The sequence below is a fragment of the Falco punctatus genome (genome assembly GCF_963210335.1).
Source record: "Falco punctatus genome assembly, chromosome: 12".
Classification (NCBI taxonomy): domain Eukaryota; kingdom Metazoa; phylum Chordata; class Aves; order Falconiformes; family Falconidae; genus Falco; species Falco punctatus.
Window position 1 is genome coordinate 28,916,944 of NC_137592.1, and position 17,540 is coordinate 28,934,483.

The 17,540-nt window shown below is 44.0% G+C and overlaps 1 protein-coding gene across 7 annotated transcripts in view; it reads right to left on the bottom strand.

The window, feature by feature from the left end:
* Positions 1-1,740: 1,740 nt before the first annotated feature.
* The window catches only part of CDC42BPA (CDC42 binding protein kinase alpha), a 188,876-nt gene continuing 173,076 nt past the window's right edge, over positions 1,741-17,540 (bottom strand). For 3 of the 7 annotated variants that reach the window (XM_080408785.1, XM_080408784.1, XM_080408783.1), the window contains 4 exons: positions 13,949-14,134; positions 8,966-9,083; positions 7,806-7,963; positions 1,741-6,628 (listed from right to left, as the gene is read on the bottom strand). In XM_080408785.1, the coding sequence (XP_080264911.1) occupies positions 6,497-6,628; positions 7,806-7,963; positions 8,966-9,083; positions 13,949-14,134 (594 nt within the window). In that variant the 3' untranslated portion in view covers positions 1,741-6,496. Of the gene's footprint in view, positions 6,629-7,805; positions 7,964-8,965; positions 9,084-13,948; positions 14,135-14,385; positions 16,247-17,540 lie in introns of those variants that run through there. The other 4 variants (XM_080408787.1, XM_080408786.1, XM_080408789.1 and 1 more) reach the window with 3 other exon arrangements.

Sequence of the window (17,540 nt, forward strand, 5' to 3'; positions counted from 1 at the left end):
ATCACTCTCCACAACCACCTGGCAGGGGGCTGGGGGGGGGGGGCATTCGTCTCTTCTCCCAGGTAACAAGTGACAGGACCAGAGGAAACAGCCTCGAGTTGCTCCAGGGGAGGTTTGGATTTGGTATTGGGAATATTTTCTTCATCCAAAGGGTGGTCAAGTATTGGAACAGGCTGCCCAGGGAAGTGGTTGAGTCACCATCCCTGGGGGTGCTTAAAAGCCATGTAGATGTAGCACTTAGGGACATGGTTCAGGGGTGGGCTTGGCAGTGCTGGGTTAACAGTTGGACTCTGTGATCTTGAAGGGCTTTTCCAACCAAAATGATTCTCTGAGGAATTGCATGTTTGTGTAACAGCTGTGGAGAAAGTGTGACCCAGAAACACTGTGCTCTGGCTTCAAGTCAAAGAGAAGTCGTGACACTTTGCAGTGAGCAAGAACACTCGGTCGCTGCTGCTTGCTCCGTGCCAGCTAATGCATTTGCTTGACCAACACGCATAGGCTGAGGATGAGACCAGTTCTCTGTTGCAGCATGCTTCTCTATCCTAGAAAAATCCTCCTGCAGAAAACTGTTTTGTTCCACAGGGCAAGCTGGAGGTTAAATCTGCTTCTCTGAAGACAGGGATTTTCCATTCTGAAGAATCAAAATTTGGGCTACATGTGATGTAGGTGATTTTTCCTACCGCCTTTCTTTAGTCAGCCCGGCTGCTGCACCAAACCAGAAAAGGAACGCTGAGGAGCAGAACAGGAAGCCTAACATGCACTTTACTTTCTGCTTTTCTGATGTCCAAATCCCTTGACAATGAAATCCCCTTTCCCAAGACCTTCACAGCTGTGATGGTGCAGCTGGAACCATGGGAAATTAAAGACAGAGGGCAGATTGTAAAAGTCCAAGCTCAAAAAACAGATGTGCCAGGAGACACCTGCGGTGGGTTGAACCCAAGGGCTTAAATCCATGTAAGCTGGGGTGAGGGGCTGAGAAAGTGGGAATTTTGACTGAAGGAGAGAGGATCGGCAGCTGTGGGGTACGGTGGCCTGTGGCCATCGCGTGGGAAGCACGCTGACTCGTCGGGAGGGTACTGCTGCCACTCTTGGTGACAGGAGAAGACCCAGGCTGGCACCACTGGATCAGTAACAGCAGAGTCCCGTGTTCCTGCTGCAGCGGGGTGTGATGGAGCTGGGACTTCTACCAAAAGGGTAAGGGGTGAAGAGGAAGATGTCCCACCAGGCAGTCTCTGGTATGGAGAAAAGCTCAGGCTGAGTTGTGAGGAACTGGTGGCCAATGTGAAAGCATCAGGGCACGTGCAAAACATCTCAGGTATTTTGAGATGTGCTTAAAGATCTGTTAAAGTCAATTTGATGCTGGTAGCTCTGAAATAAGTAGGAATCCAGACTCCAGCCTCTAACAACAGGACAGCTGAAACATTTGGTGTGGAACTAAATGAGGGAGGAACAACAGAAACAATGGCTATGAATACTGACACCAAACAGATGACCTAAGAAAAAGGTCAAGAAAACTGTAGTTGAAGAAGTCCAATACACTGAAGTATAAGGTAGATGGCTTTGCATTTTCAAAAAAATTGTAGCTTTTTCTGAAAGCTGTTGGAGCTAAATTGATTTTCTCATTCCTTTTCTTCCTACCCTCTATTTGTGCAGATGCTGGTTTTATCTGCAAGAACACCATTATTCCCCTTTCCTCCTCCAAGCTTAACAGGGGGAGGTAGGAAAAAAAGACAAAACATCTGCATTTCTAACAGTTCCCTGTTTTATTGCAGTACATCAAAGTAGGTTAATATTAAGTGTGTTACCAACATAAAATATTGGCGGTAAGTCATTTTTACATTGTTGACTTCTCCACCTTAAATATTTCTGTGCAAAAGAATCTACATCATTGTTCTGTAGCAGAGAATCTCTTACAATGTCCCCTACAACATTGAGGGCATTAAACAAAATAGTGAGAAGAGGCAAAAAGCAGAATCTTTCCCCCACACGCACACTTGTCAGCTTTTATACTCTAAAACAAAAAAGTGATTACATCTATGCCATGCAAAACTGTACAATAATATTACAATGAAAAACCTAAAAAACATTTTAAAAATAAATGATATGAAACTGTCATACATAAAAAGGCAGGTATAATTGCTCTGAAATACCAACACTGGTTTGTTTGTGGATTTCTTCCCTGTGGATGAGACTTCCTTAAATGCAGAATGAAAATAGGTTGTACTGAGCTGCGGCTGGAATGAAAGACAAAGAGTTGGAATTCAGACTGGAAAGCCTGCAGCAGTGTGGTTTCTGGGGGTGTTTATCAAATAATAGTGTGAACAAAGCATGTGGAAGGGGGCAGTTTGTGTTAGTGCAGAAAGCTGTCCCATTTCCTCTGTGGAACCGATTCCTATTAACAAAAAAACCACAGCAGAAGCTACCATGTGCCACTGATTCCCAGAGGTTCTCAGACTAAGGCTCAGGAGGTGTGGGTACTTGCACTGCAATACATTTTACCCTTAGTGTACTCATTTAAAATTAAACATGTGTGCGTGAAATGGAAAAAACCTTCTTCCACCCGAGAGCACGTTTGTCCTGACATTCAGGGTCTGGCCGTGCAAGACAATATGGTGCCAGAATCCGTGTCTGTGTTAATGCTCCAACAGTTTTGTTCTGAAGGGCTGACGTGCTCTGAACCGGCTAGGTGTGGTTAAAACTATGTTGCTATAAATACACTTTTTGGACTTTTTTTTTTTTTTGGTATGACAAGACCCTTAGCTTCCCTCTGCCATATACCTGAGAACACCACGCCTGGCTTCTAATTTCATCAGTCAAAGCAAAGAGAGAACATTCCTAACTCTGTTTTGAAACTTGTTATAATGGGCAAAATGCACATTTATATCAAGCCACCGCAACTGAGAGGAGAAGCAGCAACTACTTCACACACAGGAATGTTTCTTCTTGAGGCCACCAGCTGTCTTCTACAGGTCAAAGGCAATAGAGAAGAGAGCACTACAACCCTGCTTTGGGGTTTATGAAATGTGGAAGGAAGCCACGTATAGGTGTGCGCACACGTGCAGGGGAAAACCTATTTACCAAACCTTTTTCATTCTATAACCTGGAATCCTCAGTAGCTGCCTGAATCCACTCAGATCCTTTGTTGCCATCAAAAGAGAAAAATGCAAAACCCCCAACCACCCGTGTGTTTCAGCAGTGTCAAAAATGCAAACACCTTCAGTCTCAGCCAAAAGGAAAAAATCAGCTAAGATACATACCATGTACAGAGAACATACGCTACAGCCAAAAACTCACCAGGAGGTTTTAAGCTCCCTGAACCAAACGCAGCCCTCTAACTGTGAAGAAATGCAAACATCAAACGTTAAGAGACAACCGTCTTTGAGATAGCAGTCAAGAGTCTTACAGTTCAAATGACCAAGTTACTTTTCCTAGCCCAATGAGTATTTAAAAAGCTCAGCTACAGTGTGCATATATTTTCAGTGTTCACACCAACAAAAAAAAAGAAGTGTGGTTTAAAACTGAGTGTATAATCAAATGGTCCCCAAGTATACAAAACTATTCAAGTCCTAGGACAACTTTTCTCTTTTCAAATAGGTAATAATGTGGTCATTTGCTTTTCAACTGAGAAGAACGGCTGCTGTTTCTCTTTTGAACAGATGCATATAAAAATGCACAGTACCAAACTAAAGATTAAATAATTTAGAGTAATCCTAAAGGAGACTGCCAAGGCTTGGAAATTGTGATGTACGAACAGTGTAGGCCTGTGGAGCTCTCATCTTCTGGAGCTCAGTTCTGGGACACAGCTGGCCTACGTCTGCCTGAAAACGTCAGGGGGTTTAGATCAAGAGATTGCAGGCACCATATCAGAGTAAACATAGGGGTTTACTCAATTTAATCGTTTGCTGTGTCTTGGCTCTTTGGATTCCATTTTCAGATAGAGCATTAGCTCAACTGCAAAAAAAAAAATTCCATAGAAAAGATCCTGTGACCCTCTCTCCGGGGACTGTCACGCAGGCTGCTCTGTCTTAAATGATTGCGTTTAATTGCCTTCTCTCAACATCAAAATAAGATTAATGTTTAAATACAACATACAGTAAATACAAAACTAGTCTGCAAAGGCTTTGAAAAGTGTGTGGACATGCTTCACCAAAAGGAGGGAATTGTGGGGAAAAAGCAGTGGCTATACTTGAAGCAGTATGCAGCCTTTAAAAAGTAGCTGATGTGGAATTTTAATAATGCCAATAACGCCCTGCCTATCTGTCCCTCAAAAACGGAAAACTTTTCTGGGAGGAATTAATTCCAAGTGCTTAGCTGTTTTCTAAAGCTTTTAATATTAAATACCAGGCTTGCAAAAGTAGTAGCTTTGAAATGAAAACAAACAACACAACCAGCTTGCTACTCTGAAAAATCCAAACAGGAGAGAGACAGGCTTTTGGTGTGGTGATTTCTAAAAAAAAAAATTTCTTGAATTCCCATCCCAAAATAACACTGAATGAGCTTAAACTTGGACAAGCCTCTCAATTCAGAGTGAAAGAGAAATCTTATCTAGGAGACCCAGCATGATTAAATGGATTAGACAATCTGTGTCTCACTCCCTATTTCACGTTCAGGTCATACCTGAAAGTTACTGTACACGGTTTGAGCTTACCTACAACTTCTATTAGGGAAGACAGAAACGGGAAAACTCCAAACGTCTCTATGTGGGTGAAACACTAGATACTGCTGACTGCAAGGATATGGAATGGTTTAGTAAGAGCTGTAACAAGTTCCTGAAACCCACAAAACCCAGTATTCTAAATACAAAAAGCCCTTACATGTTTGAGTGTGGTTGTAGTATAAAGCCAGCAACGATCCTACTGAGAAGAGAGACTCATTTAAACACACTCCCAAATGAAAAACACATCTGCCTTGCTAACTGAGACATTTTCCCCTTACCATCCGTTTGCACATCAGTCTCTCACTTTATTCTGTCAACTACGTAACCAGCTTTGTATTTGTTTTAGCAACTTCAGTGGGTTTTGTCTTCCACCGCAATGCTTTCTCTCTCCAACCTGGCCTGCCATTGGAACCAAACAGCAGGTGAGCACACGGGAACAACTGCAAATTGCACAAACCCACAGCACGGGTAGGGAGGGAGAGGAAAACCAACCTTGCCAGCGTGGCAGTCTCAGGTGACCAGGCATCTTCGACTACCACGGTGTGAACAGTGTGAGGTCAGTCTTCAAGGTTCGTCGTTGCTACAGCGCCAGCAGAGCCAGCCGCGGCTAGCTGGGGGCTAAGGGCACTCGTTTGGCTGATGTGCGTTAGCAACTGGTATTTGGTAACAACAGTTTCCTGGTTAGGGATGGTCAAGGAGACGTGGCAGACCGCTCCCTTCTGAGTTAAACCTGGCCAAAGGCTGACCCAGGGAAACAGTTTTCCTGCCAAATCCCGCTGCGTTCAACTCCCTTGCTGCCTGAAGGACCTCTACTGACGCGTGCCGTCAAGTTCCTCAGCTGCACAGCTGGCACACGAGAAGCCAGGGCAGCCGCCCGGCTGACTGGTGCCCCTGGATGCCGGGGCAGGGGGTCACCTTCCAACTGTCATTTTTGCAAAGGACGGGGATCAACACGAAAGTAGGAATTACAGCTTCAGTTATGCTACCGCCAGAAGTAAAGAAATGTTGTGGTAGCACCGCGGGGACCTCTCCCGGCAGTGCAGCGAGTGCTACGCAAAAAGGAGCATCTGTCTCGCGAAAGGTTTTAGGCCAGGCCTCCAAGTCTGTATATTATCGAGCATGAAAACAGGGACAACACAAATCTTAAATTAAAGGCTCTCTTAAATAAGCATCCATCTTCTGCTGCATACACAATGTTTTTCTTCTTTGAATATATACATACGTATTTTACTCTAACATCTGCGTATTTATTTAAACTCTGTACTGTAGTAAAATATGCATCATTTTAATCAATAAGGATTTGCTGGCGACAATCAGATTGACATTCAAACGTGGTGTCTGAAAGCTTTTATGTGCCTCTGACATACTGATCATTCCCCATGCAGGGGAAGGTGTCTCTGTGCTACTTTTGTACAGTACAATGAGCTATTTCATGAAAACAAAATCCCTCTGAATTTTCTCTTGTTGATACTGGTCTGGTCTACTTAAGCTACTTTTTGAGAAGTGGAAGGGGGGTGGGATAAATATGTCCTTAAAAATGAAGCAGCTGTAACCACAAAAATGAAACCAGTACTAATACAAATCTACAGCATCTGGTATTTACCAACACCCTAGCTTTGCTCGTTTGCTTCTGTCAAATCTGGGGAAGGGAGGGTGAGGCAGTGCCGAACGGTGCTGAAGATGACCAGCTTTTACCTTCCTCTGCACCTCACTCCCAGATCACTTTCAGACAGGGAATGGGGAGGGTTAGGATGATGAAGGTGAGAACTGGAACAAGTGAAGGGGACAGCCATGGGGACAGCAAGCTGCTGTGATGTCAAATCTGAGTGCTGAAGCAGTTCATGAGTCCCAACTCACGTGGTCAGAGCTCTCCAGGGAGAGGCTCTTGGTCTTGTGAGGAGAAACCGGGCTGGGAGGGCTGCTGAGGTTGGAGCTGTTTGATGCAGTAGAGTGTCTCGGAGAGTCGGAGTCCTGCAGTGCAAAGACACAGAGCACCGGTCAGTAACAGCACAGCAGGTCTGAGAGTGACCGAGGGCGTCTGAGCAACAGGTGACTGGATTCACAGGCCTCCGCTTGTTTTGCTTGTCCAAAACCAGTGAGATTTCCACCCCCACTCTCCCCTCAGAATTTCCTGGTCTGGGGAGACTTCTGAGTAAGTGGTCAGATCACTCTGCTTTCAGCAGGCGTAACAGACACTGACATAAGGACACAGCACCTGCAGGATTCTTGCAGCCTGCCTGTGGCCAAGGGCCTCTCATCAGCAGAGTGTGCAGCTTCAGGCTGCTTGTGAAGCTTCAATGGCTCCTGCCTTTTCACAGACTGTCATCTGAGATGCTCTTGCACTAAACTAAGAACTCTTTGTAGTACGGGCTTCATCACAACTGCCTCTTCTATGTCACTCCCAGGATATTAACTCAAAGCATCCTATCAAATTACTCCAGCTGGATCTTCCAGAGTAGAACGCAACTATGCCTGAGCTTGAGTTTGGGTTGACAGTTGCCTTTCAGCTTCGACTGGAAGGATATATCCAGTACCATGAAAAACTTGTGTGACCACTAATTTTCTCACTCCTTGGTAAGAAAATGGGCTGGGGAAGTTTTGCTGGCCAACTTCAGATTGAACCCTCCCACATAAAATATTCTTGGTTGGAGGGGCTGTGTTTAGTGCTGGGCAGGACTGCAGTCCTATCGCAATGACAGTTTTTCTGCACAGAACACCGATTATTAAATCCAGTTTCTCCTCTAAATGAAATTATTATATGTTAATTCTTAAACTACCTTGTTAACTTAAGGCACTCTGAGTACAAAATGTCTCCTTGGAAATGGTTGCCAAGAAAGCTTAGGAGTCTTTGCAAATAAAGGGCACAAGGAATATCACTACCTCAAGCTCTTGCAGGTCACTATCAAGCTGTTACTCTACTGAGCCAGTATTTTTGGGAGCCTCGTTACCCACGTATCTCCAGGTAAGGAGCACAGAGAGCATCTTCTGCATGTTAAATACCAGAACCAGAGCTGACACGGTTTGACGCAAGTTTTTTGTCAGGATAGCCTGATGACTCCCAAACTTGTAGCCAAACCCATGCCAGAATTTAACATTCTCATCTTTATCAACACACTTGAAATTTTTTCCTCTTTCTCCTGCTGCTCACCTCTCGTTCGTAATCCCTTGTTGGTGCATCGCTGCCTTGGTCCAGGCCACCAGAGGATAAGGAACCGTCTGAGGGCGATGCCATAGGTTGACGCTTTGCTCCATAGCTACCTCCTGAGAATTCCCTCCGCAAAGCACTGCCATTCTGTGCCGACGATCCTAAAACATGCAGAAGAATGAAACTGTGTTACAGGTACCCACTCAACGTACGGGAAATATGTTAGCTGTTTCTCTGGTTAGTTCTGCTTCCCTTCAGCATGTCCCAAGATGCTCAGCTCATGGCTTGCAGCTACAGGGGCTTTTTTATCTTCTCTGCTGCCAGCTGCGGTTTTCCCTAGGGATTCTCTGGTCTCCCCCTTGCCAGCATATGTGTCAGCACTGCATGCTTCACCCAGCACAGATACAGTCACCGTGTTCCCACTGCAGAATGGTTCCCCCAGCTGCAGAAACTGCTGTGGTGGCAGCCTAGTTCCAGTGGCCCCTTTCCCAGGGAATCAGGTGGGCGGTACTGGCCGGTACAGACTATAGCGGACGCACACGCTTTCTGCAAGCAGTTGGCAATGTGCAGCAAACACGGTGTGTGCCACAGGAAGGGAAAAAACCAAGAGGAGTTGGGACACCCGTCTTGCCTCTGTTTTCTCGTGGTCCGTTGTTTAGTCACTTGCCTGGTCTCAACGCAGGCCACTGCGCTTGCTGGCACACCAAGGAAAGGCGTTTCCAACACATGCACCTCTTCCATACCAGCAGCCAGTCTCTATCGCTTTCTCGCTGCACTAGCAGCAAGAGAGGCATCGAGAGCTCTCCGCTGTTCAGCAACAAAGTTAATAACCATGGAGCTCGTGTGAACAACTTGCCACTGATTTAAAACACTTCAGCAGCAGCAAAGTAGTGCCAAGGGCTATTTTTTTTATTCAAATCTAATTTTATTTCTAACGTCAGTTTTAACAATTTGACAAATTACAAATGTGGGACTCAAAAAGCACTAGCTGCTTACGGGTGGGCTGTTCTGGAAAGCGAGATTAAAATACTGCGCTTGCCCTCAGCAGGCACTTCTGAAAACCCTGCCCAGTGGCAGTACGGATGGAAGCAAACACAGGTCCTAGCCCCTTCCCTAAGAGGCTTGTGTACAGACCCCAAAGCAACACAGTTCTGTTTGCTTACGTGCTGCTAACCCGCTGCTTGCGCTCATCGATCGTCCTGGTTCTGTGCGGGATTTTGTGATCGATGGGATACTGACAGAGCCACTGAACACAGTCCGACTTTCCTGAGGCCGAAGATTCTGCAATGCAGACACACATGACACGTTTCCTTATTGACTGCTGGCTCAACCTTGGATGTTATTAAGTAAAGCCCCAAAACACATTAAACCCCCAACCTTACCAGAGCTGAATTATCTGGGCAGCAGGGCAGCAAAATTTGCAAAATAATATTCTGCAGTTTAGTGCAGAGACTGGAAGCACACGCAACACGATAGTGAAGTGCTGAATTACATGGACGGATGCAGACGACTGAAAGAGTATGTCTAATAATTCAAGTGTTTCCTTGAAAGGATGGTTTGCGAGCCTAGTTAAACTGCTATAGATATATTCAGGTTACATTGCATAATGCGTACTTTCTGAACACAAGCTTCCAAGGTTCTTACTAAAATTTCTCTCTTTGATGCCATCACTTGTGCCATGCAACTTTATACCATAACCATGTTAATCCCGAATGCCTGCAGAGTTATGAACACATAGTGGATTAATCTGTATTTCAATTACTTTTGGAATTCCAAAGGTATTAACATCATTACTCCAGACCTACACCGGTTGAGCCAAAGTGAGAATCGGCCTGTTTCCAGCCTGCTCAAAGAGGATGACCAGAGCACACCCCACTGTTTTTCTATGTATTTTGATTATCGCTCCTGATTTCCATCCTGAGAGTTCCAGTCCAGTGTGATTTTCTACATCGGTAAGTTACTTGACTGAAGTGGTGCTTTACTGAGGGAAGAGATAAAACACAGTTTCTCTACTTGGATATGGTAGTTCCTTAAACATAAGTTGTCCTTACAAGAAGGGAGAAGAATACTTTGAAGTGAGTTCTGGGAGATTTTATTTCTGCTTCTGTTAACTTACAGCTGACCTTAAGGGAAAAAGCTTCTCGGCTTATTTAGCCCGTCTCTCTGTGTGTGAGCTGGCTTCTTGGCCCAGAGGGACCTTCTAATGCCCACATGTATCATTTTGTCTCTGGCTAAACATGAGACTTCATCCTGCTCCTGACATGATTTACACTATTAAATCAATAGAATTAACTAGAATTAGATTTAGGGGACTTTTACAGATGCGGAATATGAGAAGAACTGCAGGTAGCTCTGACTCCTTATCTCCACTTTTGTCTCCACTCTACACCCCTACCCCCACTGCAGTAACTCTTAATTTCTTCCTATTGATATTTAATTATTTCCCCATCCTCACTCTGAGATAAAGTAGCCACACATAAACCATTTGCAATTGTAATGCCATTTTAAGCTAGGATGTTACAGAAATTTCAGACTGGAACAAAGATTCTACCTCCCACAAGGGCATTCTCAGACACCCTCAGATACTACCCACTTCTCTATCTGTATTTTAAAATGGGTAATTATACAGAGGCTTTGTAATGAACAGATTTTATACAGTTCAGACTATTAGATAGTTGTTACCAACCTCCTGTCAAATCCAGTCTTAAAACGATCCTTAGAGTCATTGTTATTACAGACCCCTTTGCTCTTACAGTCAACCTTTTCCTTCTCATCCCCCTACTGGGCCAGAAACGGCTTTTAACATGCAATAAACAAGAAAGAATTAAAATTTTCCCTCCTTCCTTCCTGACCTCTCTCAAACACCACCAAAAGAGAATCGGAGACCTTACGGATGTATAAACCCTGTTCAATTTTCCCCTCATCCATTGCTGCACTATTCTCAATAAGGATTCATGTCTAAAGGCTTAAAAAAAGCATCTTAAATAATTTGTGAGATCATACTGCTTTCTCTTGCTTACCTCCCCTCCCTCCCCCTTTTCTTCCCATGTGAACAGTCAACCTACTTTTTAGTACAAAATACTAAATTTTTGGCTCCTGTGTTCTTCACCATGCAATAAACAATCTTGAGTTACAGGTAAGAGCAGAGCATCCTGTGCATAAGCGGTGGAGGCTCCCCGGACACTACGCAAAGGAACTAACAGGCTGAGGAGTAAGTTACTGCTGTGTTTTGAGAAACAAAGGAAAGCCCAGCACACCGCAGAAGTGTGTGCACTGTGGTTAGCACACTGGAGTTGCAAGATCTTTTATACTTACAGAAACCTATAATGGTTCATTTTGCGAAGAACAATTATTTTTAATGATATGGCAATTAACCTCCTTAACAGTGACTGAGCAGACAACATACAGGCATCAGGGGGAGGAGGGAACGGGTGGGTGCATGAATAAGACTCATTTATTTTAACAGTGTATTCTAATGATGATTATTTTTCATGATCTCAGTTTGCAAAGTCCATGTAATTCCTTGTAGAAAGTTTATCCACAAAGCAAATCTTTCATTGTTCTTCATTCTAAAATAAAATAAGCACATGCCAGAGACCCTGGCATTTTGGACCAAAACCTCTGGAAGTGATATGCACATGATGCAGAAAGGGGGATTCAAAGAAAAATAAATGGCAGTTATTAGCAGTAGTTATAAAGCAGCAAAATGCAGCAAGTTAAAGGGGGGCAGGGGGGGGGTGGGGGTGGGAAAGAAACCTGAGCTTGCTTTACTTGAAGAGAGACAAAACCCCCTCATTCAGAGCAACAATTCAAATCCTAGCAGGAAAATTCATCCCCACCGCTCAACCACACGGAGAAAAGTGAGAGAAGCGGGGGAAAAAAAAAATTGTCAGCAGAGAAGCTGCTTGCTGAGCAAAGTTAATCACTGTGGAATAGGGTGAGAGACCCAAATCGGTTCAGTGCATCCCATTCCCGGACAGGACGGAGCTGCTGTGGAGCTGCGGGTTCTGCACGTACCACCACTGCTACACGTGCAGCTCCGCGGCGTTACCGAGCCTCAGCTCCCGCACCCAGGCTAACTGCTCCCAGGCAGCGCGGCAAGAGTGCAGAGGGTTTAACTAAACAGTCACAACACCTCTAAGGAACTGCTTCCCTGCCTTTCTCTGTCCATCGTGCTGCTTGTTACTGTTTTGGGGTTTTTGTTTTAAAGTAGAGTTCTGTTCATTACATTGTAAACCTGAGCTTTTAATTCTTGCCTGACATAACGTGACAGACTCTAAAAGCCCACTTTAACAGGTCATTTTTCGGCTCCCCTGTGATTCCGTGCTGGTTTAATTCCAATATCCCATCCGTCCCTGTGACCATGGTCCCCTTGGAGGGAGCGCTACCCTTCCTCTCCAAAAGTCCAAAAGACTAAAGTCTCCAAACACCAAGGGAGGGTGGACGGACACGAAACCAAAACTCCCAGCCTGGCTTGCCATACAGCTGACAGCACCTCTGCCCTCAAGCCACAAAGGAGACAATCACTTCTCTTCATCCAACACTAAACCTCTAGTGCTCTGCAGACCTAACAGGTACGAGATCTTGATACTCCACGTTGCCCACTTCACTTTTTTCTCCATTTTACACTAGTAAGCTGCAACATTAGGATGAAGGATGCTCCTAAAGCAAAAATTAAAGAGTTATTGCCTGAAACACCAGGGGTCATTCCTTACTGAGCCCAGGGAGACTACTCACATGAGAAATGGAGGGCAGAGGGGGGTATCACAGTCCAGTGACACATCACTGCACATTAAACACAGAAAAATTTATAGTACAGTTGGCTTAAAAATAACTCTGTTAAACCCAGAACTGAAATACAGCTTCAGTGACCTGACAGTGACCCTCTAAGAGAGAAACAACTTTAAATTCATCTTAACAATATTCTTTTTTTTTTTGCATTTCAATAGAGCATTCATTCCTCCGGTGTATTTGCATCTTCCTTCCTACCCAAAAAGCCAGGATGGATGCAGACCTGTCACCGCAGGGCACACTTTCCAAAATGCTGCAACTTCGTTTTCGAACATTAATGGTTGTGACAACTGGGACTTCACAACAGTGACACATGCCCATACACGTGCCCAGTCAAAGGTTAGCTGTGCAAATTTGTTTTGGAGCCTTATGGAAGAGGTTAATCTTCCTCCTGCATTTTCAAGTCCTCTCTAGTGTTGTATGCAGGTACGTATCCAAAAACCTTCTCAGCGACAGGGATCTAGAACAGCAACCATAAGGCACTCGGAGCAGCCTGGCAGCGAAGGTTTGCCAGGCGTGTCTGAAGGGTGTCCAAAGGCCACAGAAACCAACAGCGGCGTTTTCGTCACAGCAAGGGACACGGCTCAGACCCATACAAACCCTGTGCAACCAACCACCGTCATGTACATCTGTCTCAGATAGATGATACCGGGATGCGCAACACAAGAAAAAAGAAAAGACCACTTCCACCCCCCCAGTTTACATTCCAGCTGAAGGGTATCTACAGAACAGTATCCCACCTCAGCCTCTGCTTAAAACTAGCAGGATTAAGAGGATCTACATCAGCAAATTGCCATCGTCATTAACTGTTGATCTTGCCTGTATGTGTTCTAACTTCGCTTATTTACTTTAACCTAGAAACTGTCTGAGGCACAACCTCTGTCTCTCTGTTCAGCACTGGGTGAAAATTCTTGCATTCCACGTGATTTCATCATAAACAAACAGTTTGTAAGTTTGGTCCAACACAGACAGATCCAGAACATTTCCTAATGCAACCTGATATACAGCATCCTGCTATTGACTGCTGGAGGATGAACACTCTGGAACAGAGAACTTATTCAAAATTCCCACATTGTTTGTGGTGATTAAAAATGCTGTTCTCATAGCAAAAGGTTCAGCCCAGTTGTTATACCCTCTTTTTTTCTTTTTTTCTAAAGCCGTGAAGTATCTGTTTCTTGGCATGCCAGAGCTGTGGAAAGGCCACAGCTGATAGCAGAAAATACATCAGCTGGGACAGAAGAAAGTTAAGGGGTGAAGGAAACCGCTTACAAGGGGTTTTCTCCCATGTTAACAGCCAGGCAAAAGGAAAACCACACAGTGTTAGTAGAGTGAACACCTGACTCGGCCGTTCATACCCTCAGAGTCATAAAGTCTGGAGTACCGCGGACAGAGCGTGGAGGCGGGGAAAATGCAGGGTTTATGGAATCGTAAGAGAGGAATTTTTCAGCTGAATTAACAGTCATGTGGTAGATGTGCTCAAAGTTGCTCGGAGAGGAGATCAGACGGGAGTGATGATGAGGGAATTGGTAAGGGGAACGCTGCTATCAAAGACAACAGAGAGAGAAAGCAATGAAGGATGGTTGTACAGGTTACATCGGCAACAGCGGTCCACAAGAGCAGTCAAACACTGAAGGACAGCCAGACAGCAGCCCTGCTTGCCCGTCAACACACAGGTTCTTACATTGTCACCCCCAGTCCTCTGAGCACCTTCCTTACATGGTGTCATAGGGGCCTGCCGCCCTTGCTGTTGCTAAAACATTAAAAACAAATAAAACTTTTAACTCATTGGGAATAGATTCTAATATTTATTATTATTTGATATTTCAAAGAGCACCACAGTTGTAAAAGGTGCTTTACAGACAGTTGTGAAGCATTAGTTCCCTGCCTTGAGGAGCTTACAATCTAAAGTAGACATAACACAAACAAAGGAAGGTGAACACAGGTGAGATGGTGTGGGGAGAAGGAAAGATGAGAATACACAACAGTTAAAGATTGTAAGAGATTTCCTTCTGTTATTCATGCATTTTACCGATTCCATTAAAATCAAGTATCACCCATACAACAAACAGAGCACTAAGGGGAGGGAACAGTGTTTTGACAGGATAGGGACACAGGTTGTGTGGGAAGGTGAACTGGTTAGTGTCAGACAACTGGGACAATTTACTCTGCTGTGGACAGATGCCACGAGGCCTGTGTCCTTCTGCACACTCACCTAATCCTCACAGCGCATTAATGATGAAGGGACTTTGCACTGCAGAAGACTAGGCCCTTAGATAAGGTGCAAAAGTATTGGGAAATGCAAATGTTTTTAATAGGTCAAGTGAGCAACGTGCTCCCAAAGTGTGACAGAAAGAAAGAGAGAGGAGAAATAATCCTGCAAATTAAACAGAAAATATTTCTAATTCATCTCTACAGAATGTGCTGACACCAGAGCTCTTGTAACTTAATGTCATCTGAATCCAGATTTAACGGAAGAGCGTTTCAAGGCTTGGTCTCCCTCCCTGAGCCGTCTGTAGGAGTTCAGCAGGGCAGCCTGCAAGGGGATGGTTTGCCCAATGGCCACCAGCAAATCAGAACCTTTTCTAACTTCTAATTTTCTCTTCCCCTTGTCCAACTGATTTTATCACCTTAACACAAACAGATCTGAGGAATGTTAGAAATGTTAGGACTTAAAAAATAGAAAATGGTAAACATACAGCTTACCCCTTCCACTAAACCTAAGGCACTACTTTTTGTATATGGAACGTATTAAAGTCTGGAAGAACATTAAGTCACATCCCAATGCATACTATCAAACATTATTGTTACTGTTCTCTTCATTTCAGCTGGTAAAATCCAACCTTTTTTTTTTTTTTTAGACACACAGTTATTATGAGGCTTTGCGTGTTAACCAAAACATCAATTACCACATTATGGCATATAAGACATAATATATATTAAATTGTTATTCGTAAGTTTAGCAGCATCTAAATATCAGTACGAGAAGCCACCATTCCAAGAATGGTCCAGGGAAGCAGACTCTGCCAAGTTATCTGCTCACAACAGAACACTGGCCAGCAAAGCCAGCTATGTTCCTAAGAGCCAGTAAGGGAGAAATGGGAGTGTCTAAAAATCACAGCTAAAAAGCAGAGGGTAGGCCAGCTGCAGACCATGAAGATATTTAGCCAGCAATCATGAATGTGAGAAAGCCACGATATGGCAAGATTTTAAAAATGATCTTCCATGGAACTTTCTCCATGGACTCCACCATCAGATGCATGCATGGGGTTCCCACTTTCTTTAAAGAATACCAAATACAACTAAGTATTCATTAACTCTATAAATAGTTTCTCATTTGAAACAAGCAAAGCTTCACACATCTAGAATGGAAGTATAATGGTTCATGTATAATGAGGTCAAACTGAAGCATAATGGTCAAATATAATGGCAGTCAAGACCAGCTTTTGTATGTCAATTACTCAGGCATGCAGAATATGAAAGCAAAATCAATCCTGTACATCTGATGTACACAGAGAGGTGGTCTGTGCTGCAGTAAGTGCAGTTCCAGATTTCAGATCTTCACTACAAAGGAGCATCCACGATAAAGTGGCTTCAAGGGACAAGAGGGCAGAAGGGAGGCCAGACTGTACGGCCAGCTAATTGGTGACAGGCTGCTAGGGAAGAAAAACATGTACATAAATAAGTTTGGGGATATACTAACAGGAATGATTCTAAATTGTACAAAACAAGACAATGACCCAGATCTAGCATCCACATCAACAAAATACAAATATGTACTGATTACGGCTTTGTTAATAGCAAACAAGAACTTCTGGTTTCTGTTGTGTTGTAGCCCACAAACTCGCCTGTCAAAGCCAGACTCCTGAGTAACTGCTCACCAGGAAGAAAAGAAGGGTGCAAGTTTACAATTGCCTGATAAGCTCTAATACTTTCTCTCTTAAATCTGATTCCACTCCGAGCCTTGGGCATGTTCATTTCTGCCCAAATACGGGTCTACGCTGAAGTCCAGGTGTGTCGGTTCATGGAGAGAACAATGTGGGACTAGGCTAATGGGCTGTAATTTGCCATACATGGATCTCGCTGCTCGTGTCACATGCCTGTTGAATACCAAGACCTTGGAAACAATGCACAGAGAAAGCATCTTTCCCCCTTGCACAGCTGCATCTGCAAGGGCAACCACATGCACACGGGTGTGTTCCACACAGGCAGGCATCTGATACAACATACCGAATAGCCTGAAACAGTTTAAAACATTCCATTTATCTAGTTTTGATTTTGTACATTTACAACACAAACTAAACTCTCTACAAGCTTGTCTTTTAAAAGACATCATTAGAAAGCAAGCTCGCTCCTGTTGGCTCTGCATCCCCCAGGCAGTTACACCCCAGGTTAAGACAGCAGAAGTGTATGTCCCCTCCTGTCCACCAACATATCGCAGCCCAGCCCTGCAAGGGCCATCACTACTAGTCCTAATGCTGCACTTTGTTCAATTTTTGATATCTTGCCTGAAAAAGGCAGCAGAGGCAGGTTAGCAGGACTGCAAAGATTAGTTCTGATTGGATTCATGTTGCATATATAAAGTGAATGTGCATATATTCATAAATATATATATATATAAATCATCATTTGCTTTACAAAGTTCATCCATGGATGCTAGATAAAAGCTAAGCTGAGCTGGTTATTTAGTTTGTGACAATCTCATCCAACTCAAAGATTAAAATATTTATTCTGTATTTAAACCTATTTAATTACTAAGGATCCTTCTGCCTGCGTAGCACTATACTGACTTCAGTGAAAGATCATGCTGGATGAACAGATTTCTATCAGCAGACCCAGCCAAATTTGGAATTGCTCAAGTCAGAAGAAACTGCAATTAAAAAGGCCTGCTCCATTCTTTCGTACACTTTCTGTGCTCCAGGATCTCATGAAAAAAAGAAGCTGTGTCAC